Source organism: Oryctolagus cuniculus, chromosome 3 (genome assembly GCF_964237555.1).
Source record: "Oryctolagus cuniculus chromosome 3, mOryCun1.1, whole genome shotgun sequence".
NCBI lineage: Eukaryota > Metazoa > Chordata > Mammalia > Lagomorpha > Leporidae > Oryctolagus > Oryctolagus cuniculus.
Window position 1 is genome coordinate 86,786,968 of NC_091434.1, and position 20,843 is coordinate 86,807,810.

Below are 20,843 nucleotides of genomic sequence, written 5' to 3' on the forward strand. Positions count from 1 at the left end.
GAGACGTGGATGAAGCTCCAGACTCTTGGCTTCTGACTGGCTAAGTCCCGGTAGTTGGAGTCATCTGCAGAATGAACCAGCCAATGGAAGATCGCTCTGACTCACTCTCTGTAATCCTGCCTTTCAAATGAATAAGATAAATCTTTTAAAAAAAACAAATAGCATCAAAACTCCACCTTAATGATAAATAAATGTTGATTTTTACTATCAAATGTCAAATATGTTCAGTTTTAGCCACCAACTTAGAAAGAATACACTCATATCCTGATACTCGTATTACATATAATTACAGATTTTGCCACCTTTCCCAGATGTTTTATTTACATTCATTAAGAGGCATCATGAGATAAAGAGTTTAAAGGTTGCTCTTTATAACTCAAATCAAGTCATAAAATTTTCAAACTGTTTGTTGTATATACTTGCTTAATACAAAGCTTTAAATATGAGAAGTGAAGAAAGGCTTAAGAACAGGGACCCATGTCTCCTTTTCAAGAAGTTTGAAAAGAAATAGTAAAGTAAACCTATAAGTACAGTAAGTAAAAGGATATAAATACTAAAAATTACAGTAGACATAAATTAATTAGAATAAAAACTTACACAATAAATTATCAATGCTGTAAGTTCAGTGTTTGAAATTATCAGTAATATTGATAACTCTTAAAATAATAACCAAGAGGTAGGAAGAAACACAGTACCAATATCAGGAATAAAAGAGGTTTATTATTATACATTGTACACATAGTAAAAGAATCTAAGGGGATACATTTATGGTAACAAGGTTGACAACTTAAATAAAAAATTCCTTGGAAAACAATTTATCAAGACTAATTCAGGGGAGAACTACGAAGACTGAATAGTGAGGTCCCATGCTCACCTTTGCCACAGAGAAGAACCACAATACTACAGAAAGGACTGTGTTTTCAGGAAATTGAGGGAAAATCTCCATTAAAAAAAGTAGCAGGCCCCTAAAATTAGACTCACTAAAGCCATCTCAAAGACAGAAACAAAGCCTACCGTGACTCCTACCTTGGCTCTTTAGTGGGGGCTACTCGTTGCCAAAAAACAGGAAGGGAAAGCTCAGTGTCCAATTATTGCTGGCTGCAAACATGCAGTCCAAACTGCAGGGAAACTCAACAACCCTCAATAACTTCAAATCCAGTCTAGAAAGCTGATTGGGGTCCAAGTGATTGCTTTGTGCCAGAAAAACAACTCATAGTCCTCCTTCTTACTCCCAAGTCGCAGATCTGAGCTACCACAGCAAGTCACTGCTAGACTCCCTTCTGTCTTAGGGAACAAGCAGGCAGTCCCTGCCAGTTTCCAAAGCTCCTTGAACCAGTGTACTTCACACAGCAGGGAGCAGGCCGCTCTATATCCTTCATATCCAGCTGCAGGATTACAGGGGACAAGATCCAGAGCCATGCTTCCTCACCCTGCATGATCTAGGAAAACTTCCTCTCTGTTTCTGGGGCTTAGCAGCAGCAGCAGCCAATACACAAGCCCAGAAGACAAAACCAAATAAGTTCTTTTCTGCATCTTTCAGCTTAGGGTGCTGGGTGACTAGAACACAAGACCCAATGTCACCCTTGCATGCACTGTGGGAACTAGAGGTGGTCCTTTCTGTTTCCTGCTGTTCAGGGACTGTGACTGTTAGTGTTACAATCTCCAAATGATTTGCACATTAAGGGTCTTATTTTAATTACTCTGCTTCAGGATGGTGGGTACCAGTTCACAATCCCCACCACAACCTTCACTCACATCTTGAAACCTAGGTGAGGACCCTACCACATCCTCTAGCTCTGAAACTGTGACTGTTGGTTCTACAAACTCCACAGACTCCTGTGCTCACTCAGTAGGAAGACCTTTTCTGCATTCCACTACTCCAGGACTGCATCTCCTGGTGCAAAACCCCAGAATAACCTAGAATCTGCCTGTGAGACATGGATATGTTACCCTCTTATTACTGAAGTTCTGTGATTACGATTTTTTTTAAAGAATTATTTTATTTATTTGAAAGAATTACAGAGAAAGGTAGAGCCAGAGAGAGGTATTCCATTCTGCTGGTTCACTCCCCAAATGACCACAACAGCCAGAGCTGAGCTGATCTGAAGCCAGGAGCCAAGAGTCTCTTCCAAGTCTGCCACGTGGGTGCAGGAGCCCATGGACTTGGGCCATCTTCTACTGCTTTCCCAGGCCATAGCAGAGAGCTGGATTGGAAGAGGAGCTGCTGGGACTCGAACAGATGCCCATAAGGGATGCCAGCACTGCAGGCTGTGGTTTTAACCCACTGCGCCACTATGCCAGCCCTTCTGTGATTATGATTGTTGAAGCTATAACCCAGAGTCACCTGAGTTCACCTGATGGAACCTGAGGAATGCATTGTCTGTATTTCACTGCTCCGGACATTGTCCTGCCATTGTACAATTCCCAGAAAAACTTTGCTCGATCTATGGAAGCTAAGGAAGGTCTTCACTGTATCCTGCAGCTGTGGGACCATGACCATTGTTTTTTCAAGTGCCAAAAACATCTGGACTTACCCTGAAAAATCTGGAGAAGGTCCTTCCTGTCTCCATTCTACTGTTCTACGCCCACACCTGCCAGTGTACACTTCTCCACATAGCCTATATTTACCCAATGTGACCTGGATAAAATATTCATCATACCCCCTCAATGCTAGGATGGGGCATTTAGTGTTATAAGCCCCAGCAGGACCCTGTGAAGATCTTATTAGTGCCACCACAAGGTGTAAAATCATGCAGACTTAGCTGGTGGGATGAGAGGATAGGCTCTCTGTGACCCAAATCTACTAGGAATGTGGCTACTGACATCATATCCCCAGTGTGATAGACACACAACTATGGATGAAGACATACACCATGCCCATGTCACCTCTCCCTCAGCTCCAAAGAGCTGTGAGGGAGATAGTGAACTGTACCCAAGCCCATGTTCACTTCAAAGTCACACCACTACCTCTGTGACCTTCCACAGACTAGATAACTGTGGCACTCAAAAGAAATGCTAACATTGATTAAAGCTGAACAAAGCACCGAGGTTACACTTCTAGGCTCACCTAGAACCAAAGCTAAAGCAATTACTCTAACACTGTGCATTCGATCTAAAAGTGAAATAAGCCTTTCCAAAAAGGAAAAGCAGCTGTTGTATCAGATGTGAAGACATCAGTGTAGGGACACTGGAAACATGAAGAAGCAAGGAAGCAAGCATGGTGTCTCCAAAAGAATGCAACATTTCCCTTTTTTTTTTTTTTTTTTTTTTGACAGGCAGAGTTAGACAGTAAGAGAGAGAGAGAAAGGTCTTTCTTCCGTTGGTTCATCCCCGAAATGGCCGCTACGACTGGTGCGCTGCACCGATCTGAAGCCAGGAGCCAGGTGCTTCCTCCTGGTCTCCCATGCTGGTGCAGGGCTCAAGCACTGGGCCATCCTGCACTGCCTTCCCGGGCCACAGCAGAGAGCTGGATTGGAAGAGGAGCAACCGGGACAGAATCCGGCACCCCGACCGGGACTAGAACCCGGGGTGCCGGTGCTACAGGCAGAGGATTAGCCAAGTGAGCCGCAGCGCCAGCCAACATTTCCCAATTTTAAGAAAATCTGTGAGATGTCTGAAAAGGAATGAAAAATAATGATTCTAAAGAAACTCAGTGAGACATAGGAGAACGCAGATAGATAACTCAGAAAAATGAAGAAATAATTCGTATGAATTAGAAATTCAATGAAGAGATAGAAATTATTGAGAGAAATCAATACAGAATTTGGAGCTGAAAACTTTAGTCAATAAAATAAAAAAAATAGGATTGAGAAGTCCAACAACAGAATAGACTGAGCATAAGATAGAATTTCTGATCTGAGGACAATCCTCTTGAATGACATAGTCAGAGTAAAAGGCAAATAAAGAAAAAACAAGCTAAAAAGAATAATGGGGTGTCATTAATCAAACTAATATCCATATTATTAAGATACCTGAAGGAAAATGGAATTTAGAAAGTACTTAATAAAAATATAGCTTTCATGGGCACAGGATAAGGAGTCAGCCTAACACTGGCAAGAAAGAGATTTGTAGGGGTAGATTACTCCCTTTTTAAACATTTCCTCAGATTCATACTGAACAATACATCAATTGCACATTTAAGACAAGTTTGTGTTTTGGGAGATTGTAGGACTGGGTCAGTAAAATATATCAACAGCAGACCTGGGGCAAACCACAACTCAGAGTGCTGTCTAGTGCTGAAACAGCTAATAAATACACTGCTTACAATTTCCAGAGAGCAGCAAATAAAGCCAGGTTACTAAAACTGATCTGTCAATGCTTAGATGAAGCTGCACAACAACAAATATCAAGAACTTCCAGGGAATCACAACTTCATCTAAAGACTAAAATAAAATGCCATAACCAATGTCTTACAGTTTTAAATTTAAAAGAAATTGTTTTCAGGAAACTCAACAATATTCAAGAGAACACAGAGAAATGATTCAATAGTAGAACAGAGATTAGCTAGAGAAATGGAAGGAACTGAACACAATTAAGCAGCAATCTTTCATCTGAAAACTATAGTTTCTCAATATTGTTAAAATGTGGATACTGCTATTAGAATCCCAATGACTTTTTTCACAGAACTTGAAAACCACTGTAAAAATTTTTGTGCAACCACAAAAGATCGTGACTAGCCAAACTGATCTTGATAAAAAACATGAAACAGGGAGCATTGTATTATACTACCTGACTTCAAAACATGTTATAAAGCTACATTAATTAAAACAGCCTAGTATTGGCATAACAACAGATCTATAGAACAGTGGAACAGAACAGGAACAATATCACACATTTATAACCAACTGATCTTTGACAAAGGTGATAACAACACACACTGGAACAAGGATAGACTTTTTAATAAATGGTGCTGGAAAAATTGGCTGTCCACATGCAGTAGCATGACCCTTACCTCTCACCATGTACAACAAGCAACTCAAGATGGATTAAAGACCTCAATCTGAGACCTGCAACTGAAAATTTTAGAAGAAAACACAGGTAATAAACTTCAGGACACTGGAATGATCAAGGAATTTTTAGTTCAGACCCCAAAAGCAAAAATTGGTAAAATGGTAAGCGACAAGCTGGACAATGTTACCAAGAGAATGGGAGAATATATTTGAAAGCTATATATCTGATAGCACATTAATGTCCATTATACATAAAGAACTCAAACAACTAAAAAACAGTAAAACACATATTCCAACTGAAAAATGGGCTGTATATGTAAACAAACATTTCTTTAAAGAAGATACAAAAATGGCCAAAAGGTCCATAAAAAAATACTCCATATCACTAATGCTCAAAGAAATGCAAATTAAAACCACAATTTGATATTACCTCATGCCAGTAGGATTAGCTATTACCAAAGAGACTAAATATAGCAAGGACTGGTGAGGAAGTAGAGAAAAAAGAACTCTTACCAAGTATTGGTGGTTAGTGTAGTTTCTATGGAAAACAGTATGGAGATTTCTTTAAAAGTCTACAAGCAAAATTGCCATAAGATCCAGAAATCCACTGCTTGTATATACACAAAAGGCAAGAAATCACATCAAAGAGATACCTGTTGTACCAATGTTCATTGCAACACTATTCACAATAGCTAAGATATAGAATAAAACCAGATGTCCAACATCATATTTTGTCGTGGTCTGCTGATTTCCTGTTTCACTGAGAGTGACACTTACCTCAATAGTTAGTTCAATATTGTGTGTTGGATAATTTTTTAAGAGAACTTTTTAAAAAGCTTTTTGATAGTTGGAGGTCTGTAGATTTATTTCCATATGAACTGGTTATTTTGTATAAAGTACATTCTTAAAATAGCAAAAAAAAAACAAAAAAAAACAAAAAAAAAAAACAAAAAAACAGATGTCCAACATCAGAAAAATGGATGTATATACACAATGGAATATTATTTACCCATAAAAAGAATGCAATCCAGTATTTGCAACAAAATGAATGGAACTGGAGTACATCAGCTTAAATGAAAGCCAGATACAAAAAGACAAATACTGTATTCAACTGAACACAGAACAGTGACTGCAATAGACTGAGTGAGGAAGGGTAGGGGTGTAGATAGAAAGAGTTTAGATAATGGATAGCAAATCAGACATAAATCAAAGAGTAAATTTATGGAGTTGCATGGCATAGTGGGATGAATCTAACTTACATTACCCTATTACATATTTTATGAGCAAGTGGAAGAGGACAGCTACAGGGACCCAGTCAGAAAGTAATGATAACCCTGATTTGATCAGTACACAATATATACATGTGTTAGAATATCATGCCATGGCCCTTAAATATGTACAGTTATAGTTAATAAGATTTTGTACAAATATATAAAATATATAATTATATATAATATAATGCATATTTTAATATGTATCTAAATTCATATTTTATATATAACAGATAAAATTCACATATATAAAAATTTTAATCAAACATTAAAAGATAAGAAGAAATAAAAACCATTTCTTATTAAATCAGTTCTTATAATAAAAAGCAAAGTTATAGTCTGGGTCAAATGTTTTCTTGGATAATTTCTATCAGTTATTTAAAGAAACCTAATCAATCTTATAGAAATAAAGGAGGAATCCCTTAGCAGTTTGTTATTTTTAAATCAGCAAAGAAATTACTAGAAAAACAAGAAAACATCCTTTGAACATATAAATAAAAATCCTCAACAAATTGGTAACAATTAAGTCCAGCACAATATAAATGGATAATGCATCCTATACTTTTACTGTATTTCAAGAATACAAAGTTGTTTCAATATTTGAAGATGAAGCAGTGTACTTTTTAATCACACTAACATAATCAAAAAGAAAAATTTATATAATCATCTCAATAGCTGTATATTTTAATTATTTATTGCTACATTACAAGTGATGTGGTTTTTAGTTGGTAAAGTGGTAACTTTATTTTTTTCCCTCTTCTGTGGGTCAGAAACTCTGGAAGGGCTTATTCAGGTGGCTGTCTATTTCATTTGAATTCAGTTGGGGTGGCTAAGCCTGGAATATCCACTACCTTGATGGCATCATCACTTGCATATTTAGTGCCTGATGGTCCTTGGCCTATCCGTCTTTTCTGCTTACATCATTTTCCAGTATCACTCCAGGGGACTTGGCTTCTCAGAACAGCATGGCAGTTTCAGGGTTGCTGCATTTGTTATATGGTGGCTATCTTCCAACTGTCAGATAGCAGAAAGTACATATGCAGTAAAATGCCACACCCAGAATTAGCCAACCTAGCATCCCTGTCAAAGAACGTAATCCCAACGTCTGCTCAAATTCAAGGGAATGGGGAAATAAACTTCAGTTGGCAAGGTCAGACTGTAGAAAACATGTTGAATGGGAAATATTTTTGCAACCACTTTTGGAAAACACAGTCTAGTACACTTCATACAAAACATCTGTCAAAAATGAATGTCCATTAGTGGTAAACATTCTCAGCTAAATGAGAATAGAACAGACCTATGTAGATAATGTATGTTTATGTGATCATTGTACAAGAAAGGAAGAGCTCTTAGAATCTGTGAGCTGTATCAATACATTATAGTTACTAGCAATGATATACAAAGATCATTAAATATTTTTTATGATTATTCATTTAGAAAACCAGTAAAGATATCTGTAATTCCTCAGCTTTCATTATCTGAAGGCTGCTCAAATGACATGAACATAAAATGTTTCATCAGGCAAAATCTTACTTGGTAAAACACAAAAATCTATTTAAAATTATATTATAGTGTCTTCTACAAACAAATCTATAAGCTACATTAGCATATTTTGTTTGTCAAGGTTACAAACCTAATTGTATTATTTATCTTAATTGGACTTATGAGTACTTCCATTGCTAATTAAAATCTGTTCATTTATGTGACATGTTTCTGTGTTACACTACTGCACATCCAAGTTAAATCAGATTTTTATAGAATGAATACTTTTTATGATTTGTTTACTTTGTTCTAGCCTTAGGGATACAACTGTTATCAATATTTAAACTCATGACCTTAATTAGTAGCCAAATCTAATATTCCCATTAGACAAGATACTAATAACTAAATGTATCAATTATAATTATTGTTATATCTTAATTTTTGTTGGGTTTAGTTAGTTTTTTTTTTTTATATGGTGAAAAAACATATATTTAGAATTAGCCAGCTGGACTCCGTTCAGATGATCCCAATTTTGTTGGCAACGTCCAGAGCATCATAGTCAGGGGCCAGCCGCACATACGCCTTCTCTCCGTCAGGGCTGATCAGGGTGTTGACTTTGGCCACATCAGTGTCATAGAGTTTCTTCACAGCTTGTTTGATCTGGTGCTTGTTGGCCTTGACATCCACAATGAACACCAGTGTGTTGTTGTCTTCTATCTTCTTCATGGCCGACTCCGTGGTCAGGGGGAACTTGATGATGGCATAGTGGTCAAGCTTGTTTCTCCTGGGGGCGCTCTTCCGAGGGTATTTGGGCTGCCGTCGGAGGCGTAGTGTCTTGGGCCGCCGGAAGGTGGGGGACGTGCGGATCTTCTTCTTCTTGTGGCTGTGGACGCCTTTCAGCACTGCCTTCTTGGCCTTCAAGGCCTTCGCTTTGGCTTCGACTTTAGGAGGGGCAGGAGCTTCCTTCTTTGCCTTCGGCGCCATCTTGGAGGGTTTAGTTAGGTTTTAAGGAGGGAATTCTTACCATATGTCTCTGTAGTACTAGTACCAACATTTTAATTATTCATAGTTTTGAGACGGAAATCCTTTGGTCCATGGTTAATTCAAAAGTCTTATTTTAATCTATTTCATACTCATATTATTAAAAGGAGCAAATAGTAGCAGTATTTGCTGTTTTTAATATCCCACATGATCTATTACTTACAAGTCCTCTGGTGTTAATAAGCTGTAAAGTAACTTAAAGTAGCCAATGGAATGAACAAAATTAAATAAAAGTAATGGATATCCCCAAACTGAATAATTCAAAGATATTCCCAAAGCTATAATAGCTATATCTTTCCTGTCCAAATAATAAATACTATCTGTTTCTCAAAGCATTCGGATGCATTTTATTTCTTGGTGAACACAGAAGGAATTTTTATAAAATTATTTGTTTAGAAATCAAAGGGATTTTTTTCAGGTAATCTGTACTAACAACCTCACTATAGTGGCAAGAAAAGTGAGACTGGAGCTGGTTACATGGCCCAAAGCCATGAGCCTGGTCAATCTATAGATTGTTCCTCTTAGGAATTTTTGGAATGTATCTTATTAACTCTTCTTTTACAGATATCTTTATCTAGTCTCATTACTGTGTTTTTCCTTTTCTCCTTCTTAAGATTTACTAATCATTCTTTCATCAAACATTATTATCATTTTATACCAAAAATAATTTGATAGTTTTATGATTCAGTATTTAACATAGTGTTTATCTTGATATTATATAAACATGGTAAGTACTGTGACTAAGTGTGTAAAACAGCAAAGAGTATGTCAAAGAAATGCAGTATTTGAGGTCATGTCAAGCAAATACAATATTTGTATATTTAATTATGTTAAATATATACAGTTTTTGCAATTGTACTTATATTAAGAAAGAGCATTATATTTGAAACAAAAGTGTTATTTCATTTATGACTAATTATGCAATCTATGAATACTTTGCAAGAACTCCTACATTTTTAGTAACTTGCTAATTTATACTGCTGTGCTGTTTTCCAGCGAGGTTTAGAACCGCAAGTTGAAAGATGGGCAGGAACTACTGTCAGAGCAATAGTCAAATTTTCTTAGTTTTACAAGTGCTTTTAAACTCACACAATCACAGCATGTTTCTTTTCTTAGGGAGTTAGTATAAGATTAGTTCAAGGAAATGTATTTTCCCTTTAAGGAGATAATATTCATGTTTCATATAATCTGAAGGAACAATCAGTATTAAAAAGGTGGTCAAAATATTTGCTTTCAAGGACAGATATAGCCTGCAGATGCATGCAATAAGGAGGTTGCAGTATTCAGCCAGGAAACATTCTCAGACTAGTATATGATGCATGGTGACTTTTACCCCCGTCCCCTGAAGTGTCCTTCAGATTTCTCAGGTACATCTCAGATTCAATATAGCCAAGTCTCCACATACTGCTATACATCTTTTACCTCTAAAAATCTATGCTTTACAAATGGATATTTTAAACACTACTTAAAGAAACATTGAATATATAAATACATTGATCTATACACCGTTCTTTCTAGTTAAAGTGAAAACAATGAAATCCTGTATACAATGGGTCCTAAAATAATTTATAATCCAGTAGAGGGCACAGAGGAACATGTAGCGCAATTGACAATGAAATATTCGCTGAAGAACCAAATGAAATAATAATGCAAAAAAGCATTAAATAGCATCCCAATGAAGATACAATGAAAGTATTATAACAGAAAAAGGAAAAATGAATTTCATTTTTTTTCAAGATTTCAATAAGAGTTTCATTAAAAAAGAAGAAAAAATATTGAAACACCGAACTGCATCAGTTTTTGTCCATGTTTTTTTATGGCATTGACCAATTCCAGTGTCTTCTGTTCTTCATGCCAAACATTGTACCTAGCCTAGGGTAGACAGTCACCACATTTGTGCTGCATGAGTGAATGAATGAATGAAGAAAGTCAGAAAATAATGTAAAGTTTAGAAAACAGTATGACTAAAGGAAAACAGTATTTCTTGTTCCACTATAATGGTAATGCTAGTTAGAAAAGGACAAGAGAAATATCTGTTAATGCCACATAGTGGGAGTTGTTTGTCATTGTAAGAATGTTCATCCATGGAGCCATGATACTCTCATAACCACAGGTATTATACGATCAGTCTGGTCTTCTAGAAATATACTAATCATTAATAAAAAGAATCCATTGGAAAAAGTTCTCTATGGGAGTGGGAAGATGAGATCGGAAACCACTGAAATCACCCAAGACAGATGAGAAGCATCAGAATTAGGACAACACTACAAGAAACTTTTAAAAACTGTGTTAGGCAAAATTTACATGAAAGAGGTGGAGATTAAAGACATCTTGGTTGACTTTTTAATTGAGATTTTTTTTTTTTTTTTGACAGGCAGAGTGGACAGTGAGAGAGAGACAGAAAGAAAGGTCTTCCTTTTTTCCATTGGTTCACCCCGCAATGGCCGCTGCAGCCGGCACTGCGTCGATCTGAAGCCAGGAGCCAGGTGCTTCTCCTGGTCTCCCATGCGGGTGCAGGGCCCAAGTACTTGAGCCATCCTCCACTGCACTCCCAGGCCACAGCAGAGAGCTGGACAGCAAGAGGAGCAACCAGGACAGAATCCGGCACCCCAACTGGGACTAGAACCCAGGATGCCGGCGCTGCGGGCGGAGGATTAGCCTATTGAGCCGCGGCACCGGCCAATTGAGATTTTTAAAAAAAATGAATTCCAGATCTCTACCCTGTGCATGTGAGGATACTGCAATGACACTCAAGGAACTAGTTCTCTAACCTGTCACATCAACACTCTACTGCTTCTCCATCTTCTTTGTCGTGAATAAGTTCTATTGATTCGTCAGATTTTTTCTGGGTTTCTTGTTTCCTCTATGAATCTAATCTGGCCTGCACTTTAGGTAATATTTAACTTATTTATTTTTAAATTCCTTTTTTGGTGATTTCTGGGATATTAGTGTTCAGTGAACTGCTTAGTAGATAAAATGAAATGAACTTTCTAAATAATTCTTTCATTATACCTACAGGCATGTACTTAAAGGTAAGATAGTCTTTATCCTGTGTTCCTAGTTTTCTATCTATTTATTAATTTAAGTAAACAGGTATTCATTCCTTTAAACACATGTGTATACATAGTGTTGTGATTTGTTCTAGATGATAAGAACATAATAATTATATTCTTCATGAAATTGTTTCCATGAAGTTTATTAATATCAATTTCCCTTTCTTACAGAGACATTCAAAGGAGGGAGAGAGATTGAATAATTATTATGTTACCAATAGCTTACAATAAATTTTCCCATAGTCATATATGATGCAGACTGTATCCTTTGAGTTATCTAACTCTATCCAAAATTTTAATAAAAGAAGAATTTAAGTAAATATACCACTTCATGTAACATATATTTTTAAAATATGACAGGATCTAACAGGCTAACAATTTTTATAACTTTAAAAAATATTTATTAAAGATTTATTTTATTTGAAAGGCAGAGTTACATAGAGACAGAGGGAAGGGGGAGGTCTTCCATATGCTGTTTCACTCCCCAAATGGCTAAGTGAGGCCAGGAGCCAGAAGCTTCTTCTGGGTTTCCCACGTGGGTGCAGGGGCCCGTGCACTTAGGTGATCTTCTGTTGCTTTCCCAGGCACATTAGCAGGGACTAGATAGGAAGTGGAGCAGCCAGGACCCAATCCTGAACCCAAATAGGATGCTTGCACTGCAGTCAGTTCTTAACCCACTATGCCACAGCACCAGCCTCTTACAATTTTTTAAATTTTAATTTCACTTATTTTTTTTGCATAGATTCAACATGATTTATAGATATAATTATAAGAACATAATAATATTCCTTTTTTCTCTCCCTCATCCCTCCCTGGAGTGTCTTTCAAAACTCGAGGAAGAGTAATAAAACTATGAATAAACTGAAGTTTTCCACCACTTATTTATTTTCTCTTTTACTTCTGAAGACAGTCAAAATATCTGACTGCTACATTAACAGTTTATCAAGATGTCACAAGGCAATGCAATTTAGAGATTTATTAATGTATGTTAAAATCACTGAGGTGTTTCAGCTTGTGATTTCAACAAAATGTACATCAAACATAGGTTTTGTCAGAAAATCTGAACTTAATATGATAGTATGTACATAATAAACATAAATAAATTGAAAAATGAGAAAGAAAACTTTGTTGTTTGAGCCAAAATGGCTCATTGATTAAAGTGTGTGAAATTTCTAATACTATCTATATGTAAATTAAAAATAATGATCTGGCCGGCACCGCGGCTCACTAGGCTAATCCTCTGCCTTGCAGCGTCGGCACACCGGGTTCTAGTCCCGGTCAGGGTGCCAGATTCTGTCCTGGTTGCCCCTCTTCCAGTCCAGCTCTCTGCTGTGGCCAGGGAGTGCAGTGTAGGATGGCCCAGGTACTTGGGACTTGCACCCCATGGGAGACCAGGATAAGTACCTGGCTCCTGCCATCGGATCAGCGCGGTGCGCCGGCCGCAGCGCGCCGGCTACGGCGGCCATTGGAGGGTGAACCAACAGCAAAGGAAGACCTTTCTCTCTGTCTCTCTCTCTCACTGTCCACTCTGCCTGTCAAAAAAAATAATAATAATAATCTGAGATATCTAAAATTCCTATCTTTTTTCCTGAAAATTAAGAGCAACAGTAAAATACATATCTCAGGTATGTTAACAATGATAAAAAGAATAATAATATTCCTATAAATATAATTGTTAAATTATTTAAATCAAAGGCCCAGTGAACTTTAATGTGTGATAATATGAAAGATTGTATTATAGCTAGTATTAAGAAACTTGCTGTTTTTCACCTAACTTTGTGGATTGGAGAACTTTCCATATAGATATATCTGGATTCAGGCAATGGGTGTAGTATAATTTATTGAAAATTATTTTTGTATTTAAAAAATTTTTAATTACAATCTGTGCTGTTATGGATATTTCTCCCCCACCCTCCACACATACCGGGAAATTAAACTGACAGTGAAATTTATGCATTTTTCTTCTGTAATGAAAATTCTAATTCTAAAAGGATGGACAATTTAACATTCCTTCATAAATGTTGGATAATACCTACTTCATCACATACTTACCAATACATGAACATTATGAGTATTTTTCTGTTTTTCTTATGTGATACTTAAAAAGTGATAAAAACAATAAATTCTTATTTGTGTTGACTTTTTAATATTTATAGCATTTATAACTGTTTAGTTGGATGTTTTCTTTTAATTATACTTGGTGGTTGTAATTGCTTTAATATATGAAAAATTATTAATTTCATATTATATATCAGTCTCAAATAATTCATAATAATTCAAATGTGTTTTAGGGTATACTGTATTACAATATCATGTCTCTTCATTATTATTTTAGTACAATATTTAAGACAACGGACTTTTAATGTGACCAAGGGAAGCTTAAATCTCAGGTTTACTACTTACTAAATCTTTACTCAAAGAAATTCTGTGTTATTTTCCAGATTGATACAGCTCATCCTTTATCTTTGCCTATTCAATTTCCTGTATAGTTACTAATCAAATAAGGTTTCTACTACTTCTTGTTACATTTTGGTTCTTTATGTATCCCTAAGAATTAATCCGTTATTTCTAGGTGCTAAAATGTATTTATATAAAAATGTAATATGCCTACTAAATTTGTTCTTTCATGGATTTTCCTGTTTGCATCACTAGATTTTCTTAATTATCTTTACTTACAGTTAAATTTTAAAATTGGAAAACAATATATATACTTTGGTATATAAAATGGTGTTTCCATGCACGTCTACATTATGGAATGATGAAATCAGGTTAACTAACATATCCAGCTTATCAAATGCTTATCATTTGTTTGTAGTGAGTACAACTAAATAAATTCTTTTACTTATTTTGAGATATTCATGTGTAATAATTATTATTAACTGTAGACATTAACCTGTTTCTTTTGCATAGGTAAACTTCATACCTTTTTACAGTATCTCCTCTTTCCTTGTCTACTGCCCAGTGCTGTTGTCCATTAGTCTCTCCTTCTGTTTGTTTGATTTTTTTAAGACTCTATAGATAAATATTGTTCAGTATTTAACTCTCTGTACTTGAAATATTTCACTTAGCACAATGCCTATAATTATCTTTGATAGCTTTAACAAATTGTTTTCAAATTATTTGATGGATCAAAACTTCATTTTTTAGGAATTTTATTAATTTTGGCTTTTATCTGTCATCTTACCTGAACACTATTTTGACTATATTTCATAGATATGAAATGAATAATCATAATTGCCTTTGAGTTCTAAAATATCTAAATGCCAGCTTAATTTGTGAAATTATAATTAGAAGTGAATTTATGAGTGAACACACTTTTAGGGCCATTCTTTTGTTGTTATATTCTGGATTTATTGCATTATTGTCATGTAATGTGGTATATAGGATTCTTAAATTTTTGAAACTCGTTGGAATTTCTTGAGTTGTCTAATATATGAAGTTTTAACATAATGTTTCTTTGAATTATTTATTTATATTATTTTTCTTTACTTGTTTGTTGCATACATGGTATCACTCATTGAGATAGACTAACTGACGTCTATCAAGTTAAAAAAAATTTAAGTTTTCTCCTGTGCTTCTAATATATTACAAATTGTTTATTTACTTTATTAGAAAGGCAGAGATAGAAAAAGAGAAAAATATCTCCCATCTGCAGGGTCCATCTCCACATGTCAGTACCAATCTGGGTGGACAAGGATGGGAACTCCAAGGGCTAGGGACTGAATCCTGAACTCGCTCGTGAGTGGCAGGGATCCAGCTCATGGGCTATCACTGCTGCCTCCCTAGGTCTGCGTCAGAAGAAAATCTGGAGTCAGGAGCTTGAGTCGGAAGTTGAATCCCAGTACTCTGATGTGGGATGTAGTCAGATTAACCAGTGGACTAAACACCCCCCTTTTTTTTTTAGCGTTTTTATGGCTATGTAAAAAAAAAATTAAAGCTATTTTGTTTTCTGTTTTATTTTATTATTATTATTTTTTTAAGTATCAGAATGATAGCCAGAATAGCTTTGGTTTATAGATTTGAATCTCTGTGAACATAGTAAGCTACTTCATGTTTGGGTTTCAGTTGTCTTATCAACAAGTAAGGAATAGAGTGCTGGTAGAAATGTTGTTCAAATAAGTGAATGAAAGTTCTCAAAGCATCACACACTTTTCACAGCTGAAGTGTTCCTGTTTCTTTAAAACACACACACACACACACACACACACATCCCGGGTTGAAAGCGACTTTACCTGCACCCTGCTCTGGTTCTTTTTGTGCCCATTCAACCTCTACTTCACTTTCTTAGATTCACTCATCAGCTGTTACTTAGACATCTCCACAGATGTAATTAAGATTAAGTAATCGTTAATCCTTTGTTTTTACTCCTTGCCCTAAATTTCTGCCACAATTATCTTGCTAAACTGGAGTTGGTAATTAGATTGCATAATCCGCCTTTTCATTTTGTCTCTCACCACTTGCTTGCAGGCACTCCATGTTAGCTGTGCAGGATTGCAAAGTATTACGTGAATGCTCCGTGAAGTTTCATTGTGTCTCCTTCCTTTATGTAATTTCCTGCTTCTGGCATTATCCGTTTTTCCTCTTAATTGAAGAAATCCCAAGTATCTCTGAGGTATAGTACCTTCTCTGATGTTTCTTTACTTCTAGTTTGTGTAATGTATTTGTTCATAGACCTACAGACCACTCCTTACATTTTTTCTTATCTGTTAGATGGTACATTTCCACATTAAGAGCACAGACTTGTTCTTTTCACTTTTATTTTTCAAGTATTTAGTATGATACTTAGTTTTGAAGTAATTGAATTGAATAACTTTAAAAGTCAGAGATCTATTTCTTTATTTAATTATACTAATTGTTGATTGTGGAATTTCTAAAGATTCCTCTTCCCTGTATATTTTACTTGAAGTTTATTTCATTGTGTATTCCTTAGATCTGTACAACATATTAATGTTTTCCTAATATTAGGTAAATATGACCATATTAATGTTTAACACTGGCATTTTTCCTATCTTACTGCCACTTTTGTTCTTATATCGTGTTTTGGTTATAAAGCAAAGTGTGAATAATAACTTGAGATTCTGGTGCTTTATCAGGAAAGCAGGCCAAGCTGGTGAAAATGAGAAGCTCCTGTTTGTAACTGCTATATTCCACAATGCAATTATCTAACATCAATCCTTTGGCTAATAGTATGTCAACTTTCAATCACTAACTTTCCTTGAAAGGATATGACTTCAAAAGACTGTGCAATTAGGAGCAAGACACCTAAGTTAGAGAGAGGACATTCAGAGTGTATGTTAGTTTCTCTTTTAGATTCACATAGCCCACCCAATGTCCTTAACATCAAGATATTGATAAACTTGTGTAATAAGATTCTGAGATAATTGTGATGTGTCTCTTCATTCATTTACTATTTTTGTGGTGAAATCAGGTTCCCAAACAACGATGGTTTTTTTGTCACAGAAAGAAATGACCATAAATAAAACAAAACATACTTGCACGCCTTTGTATATGTCAAATAGAGAGATTTCAGTTCCAGTTATAAGATTATCACGAATTGAATCTACTGAATTCAGAGCATAAACTCAGCATGTCCAAAGATGTGCCCAGGGAGTTCATGTCTTTATCAAACTGAGAAGGCAAATTCTAGTTGTTAGGGTAATTAGAATTGATAATGTTGTAAAGTACTTACTAAAATCCTTCTATTTTCTTAAGATGAAAGTTTAAACAATCTTTTGGAAGATAATTTGGAAGTATCAAGTTAAATAAGAACAATAAATAAGTAAAAAGAGATAGTATCTTAAACATGGTTAGCAGCTCCATAAAACGTTTAAAATATAAGATCCATCATGTATGAGCCATATAAACTGAGAAGATATCTTCTCTGGGCAATAACTTCCTGTAGTGTAAAGTGATACCAGATTTTGGAACTAAAATATTGGATTGTGATAAGTGCAAATTAATTAACACCATGTCTTGTACATCATGAATGATGTACATCATGAATGCTCAGCATATCATTATCATTTGGAAGAAATTAGACATTAGTATGTATTTATTGTTGTGTTTAAATGATTCCTTTTATTTTTATTGCAACTTGGATGTATCATATTAAATTCATCATTAGCATATAAAATATGATGTACATACAAGAGGAAAGATTGCTTTTATAAATTTAACTTTATTTACTAGAACCACAAAGAGAAATTATCTGAAACAAGAGTCAGAGATTTGCAGGAGAAATTGTATATGTACCTGCTATTTTTTTATAGCTACTCAGTGAATTAGAATAGCGTGCCTTGCAATCATAAATGGAATTTCAAGGGCTATATTTGCTAGGCTGTTTTGAGATAATTTTAAGTATAATGGTTTAGAGGCTGGCGTTGTGGCCCAAGAGGCTATGTTATACAGTTGCGACACTGGCATCCCATTATGAGTGCTGGTTCAAGTCCCAGCTACTAAAGTTCTAATCCAGCTTCCTGCTACTGTGCGTGGGAAGACAGCAAAAGATGGCCCAAATATTGAGCCCTGCCATTTATGTGAGAGACCATGAAGGAGTTCCTGGCTCCTGACTTCAGTGTTTCCAGCCTGAATTGTTGCAGACATTTGGAGAATGAACCAGTGCATGGAAGATCTCTATCTCTGTCTCTCCCTCTCTGTTATTCTGCCTTTCAAGTAAATAAATAAAATACATCATAAAAAAGATTGAAAAAATGCAATACTTGATATATTTTTGATACTATACTATAAATTCTGACTGATTCATAGCTTGTGAATAAGATATTAAAACAATAAACAAATAACTTATAAGTATTCAAAATCACAGAAATTACAGAATTTCTTTTCCATAAATCATTCTTTATAATATGTAATATGCTTAGATATAATTTCCCCCAAAATTATATATGCTATAAAGTCAAAATAATTGCTGATTAAATATAGTGAAATGATAGACTTTTCTGATACATTAGTGGCAATTTATTTTTAAATTTAACTACAGACAAAAAGGGTGAACATTTTTAGAAATTTTTTTATAATTCTTTTTTTTTTGGGGGGGAGGCAGAGACAGAGAAGGCCCACGTCTACTGGTTCATTCCTCAAATACCCAAAATGGCCAGGACATAATAAAATAATAGTTTTTTGGTATCCTTGTGTAGGCTTAATTATATACTAAAGTGAAAAACTTTGTTCATTTTTTAAAAATAAACATTTTTGAGAGACAGACACAGACAGAGACAGTTTGTATCCTCTGGTTACCTTCCAACGGTAATGCAATGGTCAGGACAAGTCAGGAACAAGGAACTTAATACAGGTCTCCCAGGTGGGTGCTGGGAACTGAATCCAGGTCTCCTATGTAAGTGGCAGTTCTCAACTATTTGAATCATGATAGCTGTCTACCTGCATTAGCAGGAAGCTGAAATTGAGAGTGGAATCAGGACCTGAACACAGGGAATCAAACCAATGCAACCCAATAAGGAATAAGGACATTCCGACTGTGGCATAATCACTAATCCAAATACCAATCCTAAAGAGTGCAAAGATTTTTAATTCATTATTTCTTTTAGGGCTTTGGTACTTTTTGTATAATATCATGAATTTACACTTTTTTTTGAGAAATAGTATGTACTTAAATTCCATTTTCTAAGGCTCAAATTGAGCTTGAAATTTATTTTGTAGGAAATTTTCAAATGAACAAAAATGAGAAAACAAATAGGCAGGATAGTTTCAGAAGGATAAATATAAAGGATCCATAAATTCTCCGAATTGGGCAACTTTTCTATTCGTCTTCACTAACACAAGAACCTCTATTTATTAAACTCTTTATTAACATTGGGAAAAAATAAGGTAGAGCTCAAATGTTTATGCTACATTATTAGAACTCAGGGTTATACAAATACAAGAGAATGCATGTGAAAATTTTTAGTTCACATCATCTGCAAAATTGTTCTCCAAGAATGTGTTAAAATTGATGTTTGTTTTAAGAGCCTCACAGTATTTTATGTTTCCCATTACTTCTAGTAAAATTGTTTCATAATTATTTTATGGGATTTGCTTTAAATTAGAGTTCAGGCAAAATTTTAGACCATAAAAGTAAATGGAACGTGTCAATGCAATAAAAATCATATCTAACAAAAGCTGAAATTATCCATTTTTATCCTATAGGAAACTCTTAGTATAATGACTTTCCTCCGACATGAGTTTAAATGCTAACTTACGCTTTGTTCCTCATTCCACAAGTTTTGCTGTCTACCTTTAAATGGAAAAAGATGGTTTCTGTATTTCCTCCTGAATTATGTGAGCAATAATTTCCTACTATAGTGTCTGTTAACTCTCTCCTTTTAAAGTTTGCAAATAATACTTTTAAAAGCTATGCGTTTACAGGCCGGCACCGTGGCTCAATAGGCTAATCCTCCACCTTGCGGCGCCAGCACACCGGGTTCTAGTCCCAGTCAGGGCGCTGGATTCTGTCCCGGTTGCCCCTCTTCCAGGCCAGCTCTCTGCTGTGGCCAGGGAGTGCAGTGGAGGATGGCCCAAGTGCTTGGGCCCTGCACCCCATGGGAGACCAGGAGAAGCACCTGGCTCCTGCCTTCGGATCAGCTCGGAGCGCTGGCCGCGGCGGCCATTGGAGGGTGAACCAACAGCAAAAGGAAGACCTTTCTCTCTGTCTCTCTCTCTCTCACTGTCCACTCTGCCTGTCAAAAAAAATGCATTTACTTAAATGCAAAGGTAATGTTAATAAGCATAGTTATATATTATAAATGAAGATGCTTCAAAAAGTTCATGGAAAGTGAAACTAAAAGACAAGTTTATTTGGGTGCAAATTTTTTGAAATTCATGAGTAATTTTTTTCTATAGTGCATATTGTCCATGAACTTTTTGAATACCCCCTGTAGAGTGCTCCATTGCTGAAAAAAGCAAGCAAACAAGAAATGAATGAATGAAGGAAAATAAGAAGGAAAAAATAAAGTATTAGCAAATATGGATATAGTGTATGAGGAATCTTTGAAAAGATTACTGAAAATGTCTGCTATAAAAAAAACTCTGAATGG

At 35.5% G+C, this 20,843-nt stretch overlaps 1 protein-coding gene across 1 annotated transcript; it reads right to left on the reverse strand.

Moving 5' to 3' along the window:
• Window positions 1-8,203: 8,203 nt before the first annotated feature.
• On the reverse strand, window positions 8,204-8,689 carry LOC100352072 (large ribosomal subunit protein uL23-like). The gene has a single exon (XM_051848613.2). The coding sequence runs from the start codon at window positions 8,684-8,686 to the stop codon at window positions 8,219-8,221; it is 468 nt and encodes a 155-aa protein (XP_051704573.2). The 5' UTR covers window positions 8,687-8,689; the 3' UTR covers window positions 8,204-8,218.
• Window positions 8,690-20,843: the final 12,154 nt, after the last annotated feature.